This window comes from Cricetulus griseus, chromosome 4 (genome assembly GCF_003668045.3).
Source record: "Cricetulus griseus strain 17A/GY chromosome 4, alternate assembly CriGri-PICRH-1.0, whole genome shotgun sequence".
Classification (NCBI taxonomy): Eukaryota; Metazoa; Chordata; class Mammalia; order Rodentia; family Cricetidae; genus Cricetulus; species Cricetulus griseus.
Window position 1 is genome coordinate 101,526,919 of NC_048597.1, and position 21,415 is coordinate 101,548,333.

The window sequence follows — 21,415 nt, forward strand, 5'->3', positions numbered from 1 at the left end:
CAGAGATCCACCTACCTCTGCCTCCTGAGTTCTGGGATTAAAGGCCTGCTCCATGATGCTCAACCTTTTCTGTTTTGAGGCAGGGTCTCACTGTGTAGCTAGCTAACTCTCCTAGAACTCACTATTTAAACCAGGTTGGCCTTGAACTCACAGAGATCCTCCTGCCTCTCCATACTGAGTGCTGGGATTAAAGTCGTGCACCATCACTGCCCAGAAAAACAAAAACAAAAAGCCTTCCTTTTAAAAAGAAAGGAAAGCCAGGTGGTGATAGTGGTGGTGCACACCTTTAATTCCAGCACTCGGGAGACAGGCAGGCAGATCTCTGTGAGTTCAAGGCCAGTCTGATTTATAGAGTGAATTCCAGGACAGGCTCCGAAGCTACACAGAGAAACCCTGTGTTGAAGAACCAAAAAAGAAAAAAAGCAGCATATGCCAGATATGGCTCATACCTCTAATCTTACTCCTTGCAAAGCTGAGTCAGGAGGGCTGCTAAGAGTTCCAGGTGAGCCTGGTCTGGAGTGGGACTCTGTCTCCAAAAATGAACAATAAAAGCAACAGGAAAATGACAAGAGGATGAGGAGTAGCACTTAGCCAGATGTTTCCTGTAGGGCGCCAGTCTCCCTGTGATGGACCTGACGGAGCTCCCCAAGTGCACTGTCTGTCTGGAGCGAATGGACGAGTCTGTGAATGGGATCCTCACCACCCTATGCAACCACAGCTTCCACAGCCAGTGTCTGCAGCGGTGGGATGACACCACGTGAGTGCAGGGGCTGCCCCACCTTGTGGGGCCTTATGACCCTTTCCAGAATTCAAAATAGCCATCAACAAACACTCCTAGTCTTTGTAAAGCTGGGATTGCAATAGGAACAAGGCCTTGATCTTCCTCCTTGCCTTCCCTCAGTTCTTGTGGAAATTGTCATTTGTTTGTTTTTTATTTGTGTGTGCATGTGCGAACGTGCACATGAGTTTATGTGCATCACATGCTTGCAGGGTCCCAAGGACGCCAAGGGCATCAGATCCCCTGAAACTGGAGTTGGTGGGCGGTTGTCAGCTGCCATGTGGATGCTGAAAATGGAATCTAGGTCCTCTACAAAAACAGAAAGGGCTCTTAATCACTGGGCCATCTCTCCAGTCCAAACTTGTTTAACCACCAAGACCTTTTAAATTTGTTTTTATTTCTCCTCATTTGTGTCTGCACACACATGCTTGTGTGCATTTATGTGTTTCACATTGCATGCAAGATCCTATGGAACAGAAAAGTGTATCAAAACCCCTGGAACTGGAGTTACAGTTATAAGTTGAGAATGCTGGGAATCAAATCCAGGTCCTCTGGAAGAGTAGCCAGTATTCTTAACCTTTGAGCCATCTTTTCCCACTCACAGAGATCCACCTTTTTCTGTCTCCGAGTTCTGGTAGTAAAGGTTTCACCACTACACCTAGTACTGTGTCCTTCTTAGTGCAGATGCTGGTCCAAAATTGCTGTGCATCTTCCCAAAGCAGCATGAGTCCTTTCCTCCCAAGAGCCATAAATGAGAATCTTACACCCAGTCAAAGCTTAAGCTGTTCTGTTACAGTGTGTTGGCAGCAGGAGAGTCAGGAGTATCCAGGCCTAAACTCACATGTTGCCAATGATAGATTAGAACTTCTGATCCTCCTGTCATCACCACCCAGGTACTGGGATACAGATATATGCCTCTACCAGCCATGTGCCAAGATACAGGTGTGTACCATCGCCCTGGATTATGTGAAGCTAGACCTGGACTTCATACCTGCAAGCACTCTACTAAGTGAGCTGCATTCCCCATCCCAACATGTCACTTCCCTGGGCTGCTGATGGCAGTCACCAGGCACGCAGCACACACACGTGTCCTCCTTACAGTGCACACACAGGTTAGTTGTAGTTGCTGCAGACATAACAAAGTTAGTCAATTGGTGCTTGTACCCTTTTTTTTTTCCTTCCTAAATCAAAGATATTTTCTTCCCTTATAAACTACACTGTAGTAGTAAGGTGTAGCTCAAAGTTAGAACATTTGTTGCCAGGCAGTGGTAGCACACTCAGGAGGCAGAGGCAGAGAGGCAGGCAAATCTCTGTGAGTTCAAGGCCAGCCTGATCTACAAATCAAGTTCCAGGGCAGCCAGAGCTACACAGAGAAACTTTATCTGGGGGGGGGGGGTGAGGTAGAACATTTTCCTAGGATGTCCAAGACCCATGGTTTGATTTCCAGAACTACAATAAATTAATGAACAGACAAATCTTTTAAAAAAAAGTAAATGAGGGGAAACAGAGATGACGATGACTGGCAGTTAAGGCTTGCTATGCAAGGTACCCACAAGGTAAGTTGGGCATGGTCCTGCACACACCTGTAACCCCAGCACTGAGTGGAGGCAGAGACAGGGGGATTGCTGGCACTTCCTGGCTGTCAGACTAGCTAAAAACATGACTTCCAGGTTCATCAAGAGACCCTACCTCAGAGAAATCTGGGGAGAATGATGGAGGACATCCATAGTCTCCATATGCAAGTGCATATATTGCACACACACACACACACACACACACACACACACACACACACACACACACATTCATAAACTGTATTGTGGAACTCGGTGTATCTGCTGGAGGACAGCGTATCAGTCACAGTTCACCCAGGATGTGTGATTATGTGTGAGATCACAGCACCAACAGGTATGAGGAAGGAATAGTGTGCAATGTTGTCACTGGACACCGTAGGTCAATAGAGCCACCTAAGACTTGATGTCCTGGGCTGACAAGATGGCTCAGCAGGTAAAGGCTCTTGCTTCTACACCTGACAACCTGACTTTGTCCTGGAGAGCCACATGATGAAAGGAGAAAACAGTCTAACTCCTGCTTCAGGGGAACGAGACCCTTTTCTGGCCTCTGTAGGCACCTGTGTATATGTGGATACACACACAGAGAGACACACAAGTAAAAATGAGTCAGGCAGTGGTGGCACCTGTCTTTAATCCCAACACTCAGGAGGCAGAGGCAAGTGGATTTCTTGACTTATAGGACAGGCTGGGCTACAGAGTGAGTTCCAGGACAGCCACAGCTACACAGGAAAAACCCTGTCTCAAAAAAGCAAAAGAAAAGGGTAAAAATTAGAGAAACTGTTGAAGCTTAGGGCTGGCAAGATGATTCACTGGGTAAAGGCACTTGATGTCAAGCCTGATTCCTGAGTATGATCCCCATGAAGTCACATGGTGGAGGGGGAGAGAGCACCAGTTGCACAGAACTGTCCTTTGACTTCCACACACAAATAAGTAAGTTGATTCAAAAGCCGGATGAAGTGGCCACACCTGTAATTGCATAGTTTGGGTTGGAGATTGGAAGGTAAAGAGTTTAGGGGCAGCTGGCCCATACATTCAAGGATGTGGAAGCCAAGCACGATGGCCATGCCTTTAATTCCAGGGAGGCAGAGGCAGCTGGATTTTGGCAAAAGCTTCAGTCTTTCAATAGATGGTGTTTTCATAGATGGTGTGGAATGTTGAAATGCACTCACTGTGTGCTACAAGACTTTGGTTTTGAATATTTTCCCTGGATTCTGGTACATGGCTTAGTCAGAATAGTGTTTGGTATTAGATTATTTTCCTATCCAGTCTCTGCTACAGCCACCACACAGGCAGAAGGATCACAGGAAGCCACTGTCTACCTGTGGTAGCTGCTCCATCTAACCCAGGAGCCATTTGTTTTTTGCTTTTTAAGATTTGTGTATTTATTTTATGTATCTGAGTGTTCTACCAACTTTATGCCAGAAGATGGCTTCTGATCCCACGATAGATGGTTGTGAACCATGGGGTTGCTGGTGGCTCTTAACCTCTGAGCCATCTCTCCAGCCCTCCAGGGGCCATTTCTATCACAACTTCCCACTTTTTTTTCCCCTCTCCCACTCTCTCCCATCTGTGGTGCCTGCACCACTAGCAAGTCTAATGTATCAGGGGAAAGCCTGGAGATTTAAATGAAAGACAAGATGTTCCTGTCATTTGTGCTAAGAGAATGTGTGTGGGTCTCCGCCTTTATCCCAAGGAGGGAGCAGCCTTATATACAGACTTACAGCACAGTGGAAAAACCCTAGGTGTAAGAGCTCGTGTTTTTGATGCCAGTGGAGCAAGGCCTGGGCTATAAGCCAGGACTAGGAAACAGTATGCACCTGTGGTTGTCTGACAAGCAACTCACAGAGACCCCGTGGGGGCTGGGACCCAACACCCATCCTTTTCCCTTTTACTTTTCCCTCCTTTCCCCAACTTCCTTATCTTTTTATCCCCTCTTTTTCCCTCTTCTCCCCTCCTTGCTAAGTACAGTTCTACCACTAAGCTCTCAGTCCCTTTCTATCTGTTGTTTTAACTAAAACAAAGTGTCAGGTCTAGAGATGAAGTTCATTTGGTGATGGGGGCTGGAGAGATGGCTCAGGTTAAGAGCACTGACTGCTCTTCCAGAGATCCTGAGTTCAATTCCCTGCAACCACATGATGGCTCGCAACCACCTTGAATGAGATCTGGTGCCCTCTGCTGGCCTGCAGGCAGAAGACTATACATAATAAATAAATAAAATCTAAAAAAAAAGTTCATTTGGTGAATCCCTGACTAGCATAGAAGCTGGGCAAGACCTAAGTGGGAAGCCCTGGGCTCCATTCTTAGAGCTGCCTAAACCAGATGTATGGTGCATCCCAATACTAGGGAACTGAAGGCTGGAAGACCCAGGTTCAGGTCATCCTTGGCTACTAGAAAGTTTGAGACTAGCCTAGGCTATATGAAACCTATTTCAAAAGCAAACAAGGGAACTAGAGAGATGCTTAACAGTTAAGAGCACTTCCTGCTCTTGCAGGGACCCAAGTTTGGTTCTCAGCATCCATGTTAAACAGCTCACAACTGGCTGTAACTCCAGTTCCAGGGAATTCAGTGATCTCTTCTGGCCTTCACAGGCACTGCTTCACATGGTGCATATATGTTCAAGCGTGCTCGCACACACACACAGATTAAATCTTTAAAAGTGAAAACAAGCCCTTACCATGTAAGCCCAGCTGATCTTTGTAGCCGAAGCTAGCCTTGAGCTTGTGTGGTTCTCCTGCCTCTCTCCTGAGTCCTACAACTCTGTAGCACTGCACCTGCCCCTCTTCTGCACTGCTAAAGTCAGATGGCCCTTCAGCTTCCTCCTTGCCAGTGCAGGATCTTGGCCTTCTGCCTGCTTGTGACTTTTCCTCTCTCTTCATAACCTGGCCAAAGAATGGATGGATTATTGCTACACGTTGAACTTGCTTTCTTGGGGGCAATCAATCAGCTACAACTGTATCCCACTTGCTATCATGTTGACCCATCAAACAAACAAAAAAAAATTGATGACCTGTATTGAATATTACTTTATCTTGAGAATAATAAAAAAGGGTTGCCCCGGTTGAACATGGTGTCACACACCTTTAATACTAACACTTGGGAGGTGGAAACAGGAGGATCAGGAGTTAAAGGTCATCTCCAGACTGGATACCTGAGGTGTGGGGGTGCCATGTTTATGTCTGGAGATGGCTCAACAGTTAAGTACACTAGTTGCTCTTGCAGAAGACCCAGGTTAGATTCCCAGTACCCACACTGTGCTATTCAAAGCCACTTGAACTCCAGCTTCGGAGGATCTTATGCCCTCTTTTGACCTTGGTGGGCACACAATACAGATAAAAAGTAAAGCTTTTTAAAAATTGGCTGGGAGCAGCATATGGTTGCAAATGCATTTAACCCCAGCACTCAGGGAGCAGAGGCAGGAAGTTCTAAGTTCTAGGCCACATGGTCTGCATAGCAAGTTCCAGGTCAGCCAGGGCTAGTGAGACCCTGTCTCAAACAAAAAAAGCAACAACAAAAATAATTGGCTGGGCTGTAGCTCACATCTTGAGTCTTAGCACCTGGGATCAGAGGCAAGCTATTCTCTCTATGAGTTCAACATTAACCTGGTCTACAAAGCCAGCTCCAGCCTAGCCAGACCTGTGTAGTGAGATCCTGTGATGTGTTTATCTAATTATTCTTTATTAGTAAAAACTAGGGAGCCTGATATTCAGTGAGAATCTGACTGGGCAGAGGAGCTACCAGTGACCTCCTATCTCTTCTGTTCCTCCTTCCAAAAAGACTGAGATCCTCTCTAAGCCCTACCTTAGTACTCCTTGTCTCTCTAATTGTCCTCAGCCCTCCAAAGCCTCTATGGTTAATTTTGGTCAGCCAGTGGCTGCTCCACCCTCTAATTCAAAGCAAGCTTTATTGTCAGAACACAATCAAAATATCATAGAATGATCCTGTCTCTCAGTTAAGTAAATATTAAAAAAAAAAAGAAGAAGAAGAAGAAGAAAGAAAGAAAAGACAGGGGAGGGTGTAGAGTCCAGGTTTCAACACCTGTAATATAATATCAGCCCTATCTTCCATGTCCTGGTCAGGTGTCCTGTTTGCCGATACTGTCAAACGCCAGAGCCAGTGGAAGAAAACAAGTGTTTTGAGTGTGGTGTCCAGGAAGTAAGTACTGCTGGTGAGGAGGGATAATGAACAGCTTTATTGGTCTGGGGTTTTCTTTTGCCCAGTGCAGCTTAGACTATTTATAAGACTAATTCTTTTCTGTCTACAGTCAAGTGTTTGAGCATACAGATTCTTTTTAAGACTGAGATGCACCGGGTGGTAGTTGTGCACATCTTTAAGCCCAGCACTTGGGAGGCAGAGGCAGGTGGGTCTCTGAGTTTGAGACCAGCCTGGTCTACAAGATCTAATTCCAGGACAGCTAGGGCTACACGGAGGAAAAAAAAAAAGACTGTGATGCCCGCCAATCACTTGTGAATCTGTACTTAAGACTCCACAAAGCCAGAGAGGTGAAATGTTAGACCAATAAGAACTCTAGAAACTTGGGTTTTAGAACTTTCTTATTAAGAAGTCTGTAGAAAGAGCTCCTGAGCCATCTTTTTTCCAAGCCATGTGAACCAAATCATATGTCTCCCCTCCCCCATCACTAATTCGGATCTCCTCTCTTGGCAGAACCTCTGGATTTGTTTAATATGTGGCCACATAGGATGTGGACGGTATGTAAGTCGACATGCTTACAAGCACTTTGAGGAAACTCAGCACACGTATGCCATGCAGCTTACTAACCACCGGGTCTGGGACTATGCTGGAGGTGAGCGAATCTGATTTGGATTCTTTCCTGTGGAACTCCCTGACAATGTGATATGTCATCTGCCCGACATCTAAGTAAACTCACATTGCATGGTCACCCCTGAGGATGCCATGTTTAGATGTCTGTTCTTACCCTCTCTCACTCTAAAGTTCAAACAATTTTTAAAGAAAAATCATACAATCATTTAATTTAGATTTCAAAAAACAAACATGTTTCAGAATCAAGAGCAGAGAACTTTCATTCCTAAAAAGCCACTTCTGGCTGACTTCTTTCCCTTAGATAATTATGTCCATCGACTGGTTGCAAGCAAGACGGATGGAAAGATTGTTCAGTACGAGTGTGAGGGCGATACCTGCCAGGAAGAGAAGATAGATGCCTTACAGTTAGAGGTGAGATGCTGTACATGATCGCTCAGTGACTGCTATTGCTTTTCCGATCTCTGAGAAAGGTGCTTTGACCTTTTGATGTAGTCATCTGCCCTGTGTAGAAATTTTTTTTTTAAGTTCTGTCATTTCTGCAAAGAATTTCTAAAATGTTTCTAAGCTTCAAAAAAAAAGAAAGAACAAAGTTAAAAAAAAATAACTGTATGTATGTGTGCATGGAAATTTGGATTCTTGGATTTTTCCCAAGCTCCACTGTGTACCTTTGGCCCAGTGCCTGTTGACCTGAGTTGAACCCAAGTATAACATAGATTCTGGTGAGCATGGGAGTATAAGTCTCAAGTGCCAGTTGATAAGGTTGGAAAGTGGCCAGTGCCTCAAGTGTGAGACAGTTTGGGCAACAAGCAAAACCATGTCTCCATTCTCTCTCTCTCTCTCTCTCTCTCTCTCTCTCTATCTATCTATCTATCTATCTATCTATCTCTCACTCCCCCCACCCCCATTATTGCAATAACTGCTGTCTATGTAGTCCTGGCTGGCCTGGAGCATTGGGATTGAAGGTGTGCACCACCATGGCCCAGCAACTGTTGTTTGCTTTTTGATTTTTCTAGTTTCATTTGGTTTTGTTGTGAGTATAGGAGCAGCACTATGCCTGTGGAGACCTTGATTCTGGATGCAATTCTTCTGGTTATCACCAGGTCAGTATTCACTGGGTTTCAGTATTGGTGATGGCTCACATCTGGTTGTTTGTTCTGTTCCTAGTATTCGTACTTACTAACAAGCCAGCTGGAATCGCAGCGGATATACTGGGAAAACAAGATTGTTCGCATAGAGAAGGACACAGCAGAGGAGGTAAGTGTCTGACCTAGTGACTGAAATGCCATGGCATGGCAGCTAACAATGGGAGATGGCAACAGACAGGGAAAGGGATTGTCAGAATCTACTTTTCACTGGGTGATGATGGGGAGAGAATTGCTTTGTCTTTAAAAAGAAATTGTAGATTTAAGGGTCTTGATAGTTGGGATCTTAAGGGTATTGTTTATATTTCACCTCAGTCAGATGCAGTGCTTTGTACAATCCCAATAAGAACATAAAAATGGTGATGGCCCAGCTGCTCCCTGCCAGTGTTTTTTTTGTTTTTGTTTTTGTTTTTGTTTTTGTTTTCTGGGTTTTTCGAAACAGGGTTTCTCTGTGTGGCTTTGGAGCCTATCCTGGCACTCACTCTCGAACTCACAGAGATCCTCCTGCCTCTGCCTCCCGAGTACTGTGATTAAAGGCATGCGCCACCACTCCCTGACTGTCTTTTAATTTTCTGAATGCCCCAACTGGTGACTTAGTCCCTATCTCCCTGGGCCCTAGCAACAGTAGGAATTGTTTGACTTAAGCTTTGAAATGCTCTCTAGTTAAAAGTCATCGATGAGCCCGGAGGTGGGTGGCACAAGCCTTTAATCCCAGCACTCGGGAGGCAGAGGCAGGCGGATATCTGTGAGTTCGAGGCCAGCCTGGTCTACAGAGCTAGTTCCAGGACAGCTAGGGCTTTTACACAGAAAAACCCTGTCTTGAAAACAAACAAACAAAAACAAAAAGTCATAAATGAAATTCTTGCAACAGCCTTCCAGATGGTGAAAGTGCCAGTGCAGAGGCCCTAGAGGACACTGGTCTTTTCATCCTGAATAGGTTGTGATTGCAATACAGAGAGCAGAGCAGGGTTGGTGCATTCACATTATGGATTCCTCAGGAGGGTGTGCTGCTGCTGCAGCTTCACTAATGGCTTTTTTGTGGCTCTATCAGCATGACCACCCAAATTGTTTCACACAGACCCTAGTGAGCTGAGCCCAGAACCCTCTCTGCCTTGTATGATTCCTCAAGATTAGCCACATTTTCTAAAGCGTGCCGGCAAAAGCAAGTGAGAGCCAGGAAAGAGAAGCCCCAAGGAATTTGCTTTCAGGTCAGAGTGAGCTGGAGCCAGGACAGCTTCTGATGAAAGCTTACAGCACTTCAAAAGCATGCCTTTGTTTTCTACTGACAGATGTCGTTTGTCCATACGTTCATGGCTGATGCAAGCCTTTTGTTCTGTAGTGTCCTTTTGTGACTGGTATTCTGTCCATTTCATCCCAAGCAATAGAACATTCAGGGGGATAGTGACAGATTCTTACTCATGGGCCTCATAACCCATTCATAGAGGTGCTGGGGCTGGGGGAGGGGGTGATAAGCCAAGCCTGAAACCTGTAGGTCACTTGTAGACTTGAGGGAGTATGATTTATTCCAGCCTGTCACAGATATAGGAACAGCCACTCAGCCATGTGAAAGCTCTTGGTTTAGTTTCTCCTTTTTAAAATTTATTTTAGCTGGGCAGTGGTGGCACATGCCTTTAATCCCAGCAATTGGGAGGCAGAGGCAAGCAGATCTTCTGAGTTCAAGGCTAGCCTGGTCTACAGAGTGAATTACAGGATAGCCAGAGCTACACAGAGAAACCCTGTCTCAAAAAAACAAAAAGAAAAGAAAAAAAATTTTTTTAATTTTTTGTGTGAGTGTTTTGATTTCATATATATTTGTGCACCATGTGCTAACTAGTGTCCAGGGAGGTCAAAAGAGGGCATCAGATCCTTTGGAACTGGAGTTACAGACGGTTGTGAGCTGCCATGTGGGTTCTGGGAATTGAAACTTAGTCCTCTGGAAGAGCAGCCAGTGCTCTTAATCACTGAACCATCTCTCCAGCCTGAGGCTATTGGTTTCCATGGGGCTGAGTATAAAGAACACATAAATAGGCAGTGGCCATAAGTGGGACCCCTGAAGATAAAACTTTTCGGACATCTAGCTCCATTTAAATCCATACCTCTTTCAGTTTTAAACTCAAAAATCAGTTTGATAGATTACAACTGGCATAGAATATGGTAGATATCGGAGTAAAGTATACTACATCTATTGTTTTGTGAAGCTTGTTTCTGATGTGTGTGCATGTGTGTCTGTCTATTGTGTGTGTGAGAGAGCATGCTAGTGCAGAGGTCAGATGACAACTTTGTGGACTCAGTTCTCTCCTTCCACCTTTAAATGGGTTCTGGACATTGACTCAGGCCATCATAATCAGCCTTGTGCAGCAATCACCTGTACCCGCTGAGCCATCTCACTGGCTCTTTAGGGTGTTTCTTAAACACTAGCCCTAGTTACCATAGTATCTGTCTATGGCAGAACCAAGACCTTCTCCAGAGATGGCCATAGTGGCACACCTGTAATCTCAGCACCTGCCTCAGGGTCATCCTGGGCTTCATCATGAGTTTGAAAATTGCCTGGGCTACATAAGACCTCTCAAAAAAAGTTTTCATCTTGGTTTAAAGATGTTTGGCTTAATATTTTCATTGACCAAAATGTTCTTGAGTTCCGTGGGTATTAATTTCTATCTTACCCACTGCTCTCCAGTGGAAGGCAGGGAAGAATAGAAGTGGCAGGAGAGTCTAGTGGTTTCTTACCTGAAAACAGTGTTGAAGTAGCTAGGCCTGGTAACTCATGCCTGAAATCTTCTCTTGGCAGGCTTTGGCAGGAAGAGTAAGACTTTGTCTCAAAAAATAAAACAAAAGCCACTCATGGCACACATCTTAATCCCAGCACTAGGGAGAGAGAGAGGCAGGCAGGTCTTTGAATTTGAAGCTAGCCTGGTCTACAGAGCTAGTTCTAGGGCAGCCAAGGCTACACAGAGAAACCCTGTCTCAAAAACCAAAAGAAATAAGTGGATAGCTAGATAAATCAGACAAGGCAAAAAAGAAAGGCTAAAGTGTGACTCTGGTGTGGTGGGTGTCACATGTGCCCCAAGAAGAGGACATAAAACTTTGGCCTTCAGTTTCAGAGGGGTTTACAGCTTGGCTTTGGCCAGGCTTGGTCTTAGACAGAATCCCTTACCCTGTGGCTGGGTAGCCATGGGATATTGCCTTGTCTTTCCTGAGCCTGTCCTCAGAAGCTTGTTGACCTGTGACATCGCTTATAGAGAGGTGTGAGTATAAAGGCTGCTGAATGCTGGTACTTAGCTACCTAGCCTCCCCACCTGCCCTCATCTTCTCAGTTTCTAAGACTTAGAGTTGAGGCAGCTCTCAGCTCTGCAGCTCTTCAGTCCCATGCTCCCCTAGCTAGACTGGTGGGCTCTTGGTAGGACTGCTTTTGCCTGACCTACATATCATGCAGAACTTGCATTCATTCTAATTCTCCGAGGTATTAATTAGTTCTGCAGATATATTGCCTTGTAGACCAACCCAAAACAAACATGCAATTCATATGGCTTCATGGTACATCAGACAAGCAGTAAGTTGGAGGACAAAACAAAACCAAACTAGTAGAATTCAGTTTCATGGTTTTCTTTTGTTTTTGAGTCTTTTGGTTTATTGACACAGGATCTCCCTCTAAAGCTGAGGATGGCCTGAGACTCATTGTGTAGCCCAGAGTATTCTTGGCAATTCTCCTGTCTTAGCCTCTTAAGTGCTGCGATTGCAGGTTGGAGGTAGCACCCCAGCTCTTCGTTAGTTTTTGGAGATGACTTCAGGAATGGAATGTACTCTGGAGGGAACAAAGGGCTGTTGGTTCATAATGAGAGGCTCTGCTCTGGCCTTGGGCAAACCTCCTCTTCCAATGCCTGGATTGCCCTTGTTTAATTCATTCAGTAGCTTCCCTGCTCATCTGGCAGCTCTTGGTCCTTGTTTATCCTAGAAGAAAATTTTTCTTACTGGGCCGTGGTGGTGCATGCCTTTAACCCCAGTACTCAGGAGGCAGAGGCAGGCAGATCTCTGTGAGTTCAAGACCAGCCTGGTCTATGAGAGCTAGTTCCAGAATAGCCTCCAAAGCCACAGAGAAACCCTGTCTCGAAAAACCAAAAAAAAAAGTTTTTCTCTCAGTTTTTCACAATTTTTTGTCATACTTCCTTCCAAGTGGCTCACTTCAACTTTCTGAGTTTGGGTTGTCCTGGTTACAGAGGTGGGGTGGGTTGGGGGTGGACAGTCACAAGAAATATATGATTCTGTCTGACCTCCATTTGTACTTTCAGATTAATAACATGAAGACCAAGTTTAAAGAGACCATCGAGAAGTGTGACAGCCTGGAGCTCAGACTTAGTGACCTCCTGAAGGAGAAGCAGTCTGTGGAAAGAAAGTAGGTATCCCTCAGTTCTTCTTGGCACTACGCATGCCAACATGCTCTTACAGAGAAGCTGCTTTGCTTCCTTGGCAACACCCCATATTCAGCATGTACATCATACAGATTTTCAGGGGTCTCTATATTTGGAGCAGAGTTACAGTAACTTCTCATTATGCAGTTCGGGGCTAGTAAGATGGCTCACCTGCCAATCCTGACAACCTCTACATGATCCCAAGACTCATTTGGTAAAAGGAAAGAACTGACTCCTCAGACCTACACACACGTGCACCTTGGCACATGTGTGTACACACATTCAGGAAATAAATATAAAAACAAAAAAAGGTACAGTTTGTGTTCTACTTGAGGTGGGTGCCAGGTAGAACACTGTACTCTCCTGGGATCTGAGTGCTTGTCATGTGTGTAGATGGCTTCCATTTCTGCCTACAGTGTCTGTGAGTTGTCTTGGCTGAGAGCTGGCAGTTAAGAAAGACATTTTTGTCTAAACCCATGTCACAGGTTCTCTCTTGGACAGGACTAAGGGCTAATGATGCCAAGCATGGAGCAAAAAGCCATGACCAGCATAACAAGAACACTCGATGCTGCAGTGGGGGGTGATGGGAATGGTTGTTCCTGGTGGCAGTGGCTAGCCTGTAAGTCAGTTGCAGAACATCTTCCAAGCATGCACAAGGACCTGGGTTTGATCCCAAGCACTGAAGAGGGTAAGATTTCCTCCCTAGTTTTAATTACACTGTAGAGGTGACTAGACTGTTTTTGTGACCATACAGTATAGTACATAAAGATATTTTAAGAGAGATGTTTGGTTCTTAGGGTTGTTTCTCTTAAAATAACTTTTCTTGAAATAAATGTAGATTTATAGGAAAGTTTCAAAGACAGTTCTAAAGATCTTTCATTTTGTTCCTCCATCAAGTGAGTTTCTGGGGTATGTTTGGTTTTTTTCAAGACAGGGTCTTACCTATGTAGACTAGGCTGACCTCCAACTCACAGAGATCTCCCTACTTCTGCCCCTCAAAGTGCTGACCTAATGTTTATTTTTAATTGTGAACAATTGTATAATATAATAAAACTTGCCATTTGTGAGCAAGTGAGTCTGTGTCTGTTGTATTTCTGTGTGTACATGTGTGCATGTGTTCAAAAGTGAGCCTTTGGAGACCAGAGGTCAGCATTGGATGTCTTCCTTTATTGTTCCTTATCTTGGTTGTTTTGTTTTTGAGACAGTGTCTCACTATATAGCCCTGTCTGGCCTAAAATTCACTATGCAGAACAGGCTGGCCTGGAACTCACAAAGATCTGCACTAACCTCTGCCTTCTGAGTGCTGGGTTTAAAGATGTGTGCCACAACACCAAGCTTTGGTTTGGTCTTTGGGATGGACTCTCATGCTATAGCCCTGACTTCTTTTTATTTATTTATTTATTTGTTTTATGTTCATTGGTGTTTTGCCTGCAAGGGTGATGGACCCCTGGAGCTAGAGTTACAGACAGTCACAAGCTACCATGTAGGTGCTGGGAATTGAACCCCCAGTCCTCTGGAAGAGCAGCCAGTGCTCTTAAACCATTGAGCCATCTCTCCACCGTCTATAACCCTGAATTTAAACATTGTTCCTGCCTCAGCTTCCTGAGTGCTAGGATTACAGGTTGGAACCACCATACCTGGGTGCTTTGTCCTTCTGATATATAAAAATGGTCCCTGCTGTAGTGTTTTGATTTGTAATTCTCCATTCAGGAGTGAGCATTGATGGTAGAGCACCCACACTCTTGACCCCTTTCCCTCCTTTAGCAATTCATGAGGTCAGAGCACTTATCTCAGAGGATGCGCTTCCCTGGTGGCTTCCTCATCATGGCCATGTCTCTGACAGAGTTTCTGCTGCTGAGCTCGGCAGGGAGGCGCCTACCCTAATGGCATCTAAGCTCCAGGAGCAGACAGGGCCATGGAGCTGGTAAATTATCTCTGTCTCCCTCTGTTTTGCTCAAGGTGCACTCAGCTGAACACCAGAGTGGCCAAACTCAGCACGGAGCTGCAGGAAGAGCAGGAGCTGAACAAGTGTCTCCGTGCCAACCAGCTGCTGCTGCAGAACAAGCTGAAGGAAGAGGAGAGGCTGCTGAAGGAGACCTGTGACCAGAAGGACCTTCAAATCACGGAGATCCAGGAGCAGCTGCGTGATGTCATGTTCTACCTGGAGACACAGCAGCAGATCAGCCACCTGCCTGCAGAGACTCGGCAAGAGATCCAAGAAGGGCAGATCAACATCCCCTCAGCCCCCAACCCGCCCTCTTCAGGGGCCGGTGGGAAGCTGCCATCCAGGAAGGGCCGTAGCAAGAGGGGCAAGTGACCTTGAGAGACTTGTCCCTGAGACTTCCTGGGCACTGCAGGGTGTGCTGGGACCTTTGCTGAGTGGGAGGGTGGGCCCTAATAAGTATGCCTGAGGACGAACTGCGGTCGTGTGGCTCCTTCATTTGTTGTGTGTGGTGTGAGGAGACTGAAAGAGGATGGCACTGGCAGCGCTTCCCCGGGTGGTGAGTCTCAGACCTCAGACACTCATGGCCACTCTGCCCTCCAGCTGGGTGGATCCCAGGCTTCTGTGTTCTTCCGTTGTATTTATTCAGTTGGAGCGCTTAGAATTTGAATTCTGGGGTAGGTTTATGACATGATGTGACCTCAGAGGCAGCATTACCTAGCACTAAAGCACAGCACCTCTCAGGGGTCCCAGCTGCCTTCAGGAGAGGGGCCTGCTGCCCACTGCAGAGCAATCACCTCTCTTGCCATCCCTCCCTTCCCTGGTGGAGTTGAAGAGCTGCTTGAATGTCGCAGAAAAGAGGCACAGGCTTGTCCTCAGCATCCATCTAACCTGGCTTGAGGGCCAAAAAAACAAGGAACTGGGTCAGATGGAGTAGACCCAATGTAGGGAAGATGGTGACAGCTCTATATTTGAGGTAACTGAGAATATCCTCCATCTAGCAGGAGTCAGCAAGGGGCAAGCCTGGAGAGAAGTCCTGACAAGCTATGTGTGACCAGTCACACCAGTCAGTGGATATTTACTGGTCACAGGCTGGGCTCATGTTCAGGTCACAGCTAGGGGGAGCATGGGCAGATTTTCAGTTTTGCTTTTAGGATTTAAGCAAAGGCTGCTTCTCACTCCAGAACCTGGCTGCCGCAGAGCCCCTTTCAAACAGCCATATGATACTTAAACTGTGACCAACAGAGGGGTTGTTTGTGCCTCTCTACAACCAGGAACATCAGATAACTAGTAGAATAGTAGTTGAACAGAATTGAGGGGACACCATGTTGGGATTGATTTGGCTTCTAGAAGAGCTTGGGCAGTTAGGGTAGCAGTGTGTAGTGCATTTTAATTTTCTGCTTTATCATCAGCCAAAGGTTTGAAATGTCACACTTTAAGACTTTTTTTTCCCTGATTGGACCTCATCCTTTGACCTGAATGTCTGATGTGTTGTCACAACATTGCTTGTGTTGCTGATCCTGTGCAGTTCTGTGGAATGTGCTCTGGCATTTCCCAAAACCCCACCTGTAACTGCAGAATGAGTGTACTCAGACCCACATGTTTCTTCCTGAGGGTAGACCAGCACTCCAGATCCGAAGCCTGAGCCACACAGGCACCTGCAGTCAGGGCAGGAGCAGACCCGCCTCTCACTGAGCTTCTTTATCTAGAACGCATTTTACACTGTTACAACCCTGGTCTCAGCCCCACTAGTCTTGTACATCTGACCTTGCAGAAGCTGGGATGGGTGGTAACATGCTAATTAAGAGAATTGGAGTAGTAGACAAAGCTGGCTCCTCATTTCATTAAAACCCACCCAGCAGCCCTGCAGCACTTCATAGCATAGGTCTGGGAAGGCTGTGGCCAGAGGAAGCAGCAGATGGGCAGAGGTTTCCAAACTACTTGAAGGTCTTAAAAAAATGTTCCAGGAAAGCAAAAATCAAGATGTGTAAATAAAATGTTATTTTAAAAGGTCAAAGAGTTATGTTTCGATCTGACATTTGTACAGGATGGAAGCTGTTAGTGTGTTCTTCAGAACAAAGATGAAGCACTTCACTTTCCCACGCTCCCTTGGCCGATGAACTCTTACAAAAATAGCCAGAAATTATTTCTTCCCTATGTGAAATTTGCATCTATGATATTGCTTGGGAGCATACATCTAAGAGTGCCAATGGCCTGCTTTGTTTGTTTGTTTTTCATGACAGGGTTTCTCTGTGTAGGCCTGGCTGTCCTGGAACTCACTGTGAGATCCATGTGTGTTTGCCCCACTATGCCCACCTGTGCTGAACCACCACACCTAGCCTTCATTTTGTAATGATACTCCTTCTTGAGTCTCTGGACATGGTTCCTAACAGACCTCAGGCTTCATTCCTGAGAGCTATATTGCTGACCCAACAAATTCCTCACTGGAATTACCTGGGAAAATGTGGCTTTTGTACTTGGCACAGAGCTGCTCTGCTGCAGATAGCATTTGTTACTCCAGGCCACCTACCAAGCATGAACTAAGTAGCTTTGCTTCTGTCCAGCTCTAGAGTGCCGACCCGAGACTTTCAGATCCGACTCTCTGCTGCCTGGAAAAGTGAGTTCACCTTCTATGTCCTCCATACAAAGGTCATGGAAACCCGGAATAATCCCATCCGGATCATCCTGATGTGAAGACCACAGTGTAGTTTCTGTCCATTGGTCAAAACCAGTCTGTCATTCAGAGCTGACATATCATATAGGAGAGCTATTCTGAGCTGCCTCCACAGATGTCTTTTGCCATCTTTCGCCCAGAAGCAGCAGATCCCACACAAAACTTCTTGTATGTTTGTGTCCTGGTTTACAGAAAAGAGTCCCGAGGCTGGTCGAGTGTGGGAGGTGGCTCAGTGGATAAAGTGATGACCTGAGTCTGCTCCTTAGCACCCGCGTAAAAAGGCACATATCTGCGATCCCAGCACCTAGGGGTAGAGACAGGATCTCTGGTGATGGCTGCCCAGTCATTCCGGCCTAATTAATGAACCCCATGTCCCACTGAGAGACTGTATGTAAAGGTGGGAGAGAGTGCCCAGTACCTGAGGGTGACCTCTTGCCTGCACATACCCACATGAACACAAAAAGTAAAGTGGGGGGGGGGGGCTGGAGAGGCAGCTCATGGTTAAGCGCACTAGCTGTTCTTGCAGAGGACCTGAGTTTGGTTTCCAGCACCCACATGGTGGTTCACAGCCATCCCTAACTCCAATCCCAGGGGTCTCAAAGCTCTCTTTGGCCTCTGGAAAGTGGACACACACAAAATAATAAAAAAACCTTTAAATGTTTTTGTTTTGTTTTTAAAGACAGGGTTTCTCTGTGTGGGCCCCCTGGCTGTCTTGGAACTTGACAGCTGGCCTTGAATTCATAGAGATCTTTCTGCTTCTGCCTCCCAAATGCTGGAATTAAAGTCATATGTCACCACTGTGCAGGAAATCTTTTTAAAAATGCAAAAGGGCAAGGGTATATAGCTCCCAGTGCTTCCAAACAAAGTAGGAGCTTACAGAGCCCTCCAGCTGCAAGGATCCCTCACTGAAGCACCATTGCCTTGATCCATCAGTCTCCCAAAATCCAAGCAAACATATGTAGCTCTGGCTGTGTAGCCCTGGCTGTCCTGGAATTCACCCTGTAGACCAGGCTGGCCTCAAACTCACAGAGATCTGCCTGCCCCTGCCTCCTGAGTGCTGGGATTAAAGGCGTGTGCCACCACCGGGCCCATCAGACAATTCTGGTTAGGTCTGTAGAAGGCATCCTTATTACCTGAGAAACTGCCCTGTGTCACCACCATTAAGAATGCTTAGTATCTAGAGACCCCTGAATGGAGTGAGAAGGGCCACAGGCTCCCTTCTGGGGCAGAGTGGATCCCAGAGAAAAGCCTAGAAGAGTCAGCTGAAACTGTTAGGAGGCCATTGGGAGTTCTCTTGGAAATGCTCCAACAGAGAGCAACCAAACTGACTTATCTCCTATGAGCAGAGGTTCAGCCACTCAGCTGGAGCCACCAGAAGCATTCCTTAGAGTCATCTGTGGTGACACACACGAGCTTGGCCCACTCATCTTCTGATTCCTTTCCAGTCAGAAAGAAGCACCCATCCCGAAACAGTCTCCCAGCCTCCTGCAAGGCCACGTCACACTCCTCCAGCTCCCCACCCCACCTGTTCTCGGTGGGGGGAAAACAATCCAAAATCCTCTTCTAAGCGCAGGCCTCGGGGAAAACAGCTTCTTGCATTTGTTCCCAAGCCGCTAAGAATCAACACTAACTGGCTTGGATCCCAGGCAGGGCCAAGAGCAGGACACAGGACTCTACAGGAAGGCCCAAAGGCCTTTGTCCACTCCTCCCCCAACACATTGGTCTCCAATTAAGTAGGAACCTTCCTGGGCTGGGGGCTGCCAGGATTGGAGGCTGGTCCAGAAGTGGAGGCTCCACACTGAGGCCTAGAACCTCTCCTGAATGTCCATGCCAGATCTCGCCTGCTCCCAACCCTGCACTTGGTCTTTGGCAGGATTCCTAGTCCTATTTGGCTGCAAAAAAATGCTAAAGTTTGTTCCTTTCTTTCTTCCTCTGGAAGCTGTCTGCTTCCCCCATCCACCCACCCCCATTCCCCCACCCCCACCTCTTGCTGCCCCTTTGCCTATCAAATTGGAATATTCTAGAGCTTAAATGTTTCAAACATTGATGTGTGTACATGATGAGATAGCCACAGTGCCATGTGAATGAAGGTCAGAGGACAACTTGCAGGAGTCAGTTCTGAGGCAGCGTGTCTTTCTGCTGCTGAGCTGTGCACTCAAGGCTAGCTAGCCTGCAGAGCCTGTCTAGGTGAGCTTCCTATCTATGCCTCCCTTCTTCCTACAGGAGGCCAGGACTACAGATGTAACCTCTGTATCTGGCTTTCTATGTAGGTCCCAGTCCTGTGGCTTTCAAAAACAATCTCAAAAGGTAAAAATAAAAAAAGAGAGGCAGGAGAGATGGCTTAGCAGTCGAGAACACTGGCAGCTCTTCCGGAGAACCCAGGTTTAACTCGTGGCACCCACAAGGCAGCTAGCTCACAGGCATCTGTAATTCTAGTTGCAGGGGATCCAACACCCTCACACAGACATACATGCAGGCGAAACACCAAATGCACATAAAAGAAAAAAAGATCCAGGTGGTGGTGGCACACACATTTAATCCCAGCACTCGGGAGGCAGAGGCAGGTGGATCTCTGTGAGTTCAAGGCTAGCCTGGCCTACAGAGTGAGTTCCAGGACAATCACAGAGAAAACCTGTCTCAAAAAACAAACAAAAAAGAAAACAAAAAGATGAAGAAAGAAAAAAAGAAAAAGAAACCTACGGTAAGCAAGATGGCTCAGCAGGATAGGATGCTAGCTTGCCACGCCTAGCATCCTGAGTTCGATTCTTAGATTCAAATGGTGGAGAGAGAGAACTGATTCCTGCAAACTGTTATCTAACCTCCATATGTGTGCCATAATGTATGTATGTGAGCATGTGTGTCCGTGTGTTGCCATGGCCCCTATGTGGAGGTCAGAGAAAAACCTTCAAGAGTTGGTTCTCTCCTTTCATCATGTGGGACCCAGGCATTGAACTCATGTTGTCAGGCTTAGTAACAAACCCCTTTACCCACTGAGCGGTCTCACTGGCCCCTACTGTTTTATTATTATTACTACTATTAAAGAACAGACACCAAGTCCCCACCTTCCCATCAGCTTTGTGTGATTTCTAGAAAACCATGTCCTCACTGATAATGTTCAAGGAAGGAACATGGTTGATGCTAAGGGACCCACAATGGGTGACACAGAAAAGTCTAGAATGTCCCCAGGTGAGGCTTTCAGCACCGGTCACCAGGCTAGACAATCCAGACAAGCAGACCCAATCCTGCTTTCCTGCCTTCCAGCCTTATGTTTGGCCAGGGTCTCAAATAGAAGCCACTCCTGAACTCCTATTTGGCTGCTGAGACACTCCAGCACAGCTCTGTCAGGTTAGCACTATCACTCCCAATATAAACACTGGGGAAACTAAGGCTCAATGGAAACAGGAAGGGGCTTGGCCAGCCTGTGCTCCTGTCACCAGGCTGGGAAATGACCAGGCAATGATCAGCCTCACTGGAATCCTAAATCTTGCCTCAAGCCTTTGGGTGGCTGCGCAGATGTGTGAAGGCTTCAAGGCTGTTGGGACTGGGCCCTTCCCTGCTCCTCCGCAGCCAGTAAAAACAAGGACTGAGTGTAGGGGTCAGAAAAGCAGCTGAGGGACAGGACAGCTCTGGCCTGCGTGGAGGCAGGCTGTCCCCAACTGTCTACAAGGTTACCATGTGGTAAAGAACAAAGATATACACTGCACCTCCCTCAAGAGTTAATCCAAATGTGCCTGTCAATCACTTGTGGTTTGAGAGCACCCCTCAGGAATTCCTCCTCTTCTGTGGTCTTATAATAGTTTAGGGGCCTGGAGTGATGGCACATGTCTTTAATCTCAGAACTCTAGAGGCAGATGCAGGTGGATCTTTGTGAGTTTGAAGCCAGAATGATCTATATAGTAAGTTACAGAACAATCAGGGCTACTTAGAGAGACCCTGTCTCAACAATGCCAGGCTGTGGTGGTGCTTGCCTTTAATCCCAGATTGGGAAGAAGAGGCAGGCAGATCTCCATGAGTTTGAGGCCAGCCTGACCACCACTGCCTGGCTATTTGTTGCATTTATTTATTTATTTATTTATTTATTTATTTATTTATATTTATTTTGTGTGTGTGTGTGTGTGTG

At 46.4% G+C, this 21,415-nt stretch overlaps 1 protein-coding gene across 3 annotated transcripts in view; it reads left to right on the top strand.

The window, feature by feature from the left end:
* Nucleotides 1-16,638, top strand: part of Brap (BRCA1 associated protein) — a 30,103-nt gene extending 13,465 nt beyond the window's left edge. For 2 of the 3 annotated variants that reach the window (XM_035443293.1, XM_027414082.2), the window contains 7 exons: nt 609-757; nt 6,429-6,504; nt 7,015-7,153; nt 7,433-7,542; nt 8,296-8,385; nt 12,560-12,663; nt 14,639-16,638. In XM_035443293.1, the coding sequence (XP_035299184.1) occupies nt 609-757; nt 6,429-6,504; nt 7,015-7,153; nt 7,433-7,542; nt 8,296-8,385; nt 12,560-12,663; nt 14,639-14,996 (1,026 nt within the window). In that variant the 3' untranslated portion in view covers nt 14,997-16,638. Of the gene's footprint in view, nt 1-608; nt 758-6,428; nt 6,505-7,014; nt 7,154-7,432; nt 7,543-8,295; nt 8,386-12,559; nt 12,664-13,164; nt 13,762-14,638 lie in introns of those variants that run through there. The other variant, XM_027414084.2, reaches the window with a different exon arrangement.
* The last annotated feature ends 4,777 nt before the right edge of the window (nt 16,639-21,415 follow it).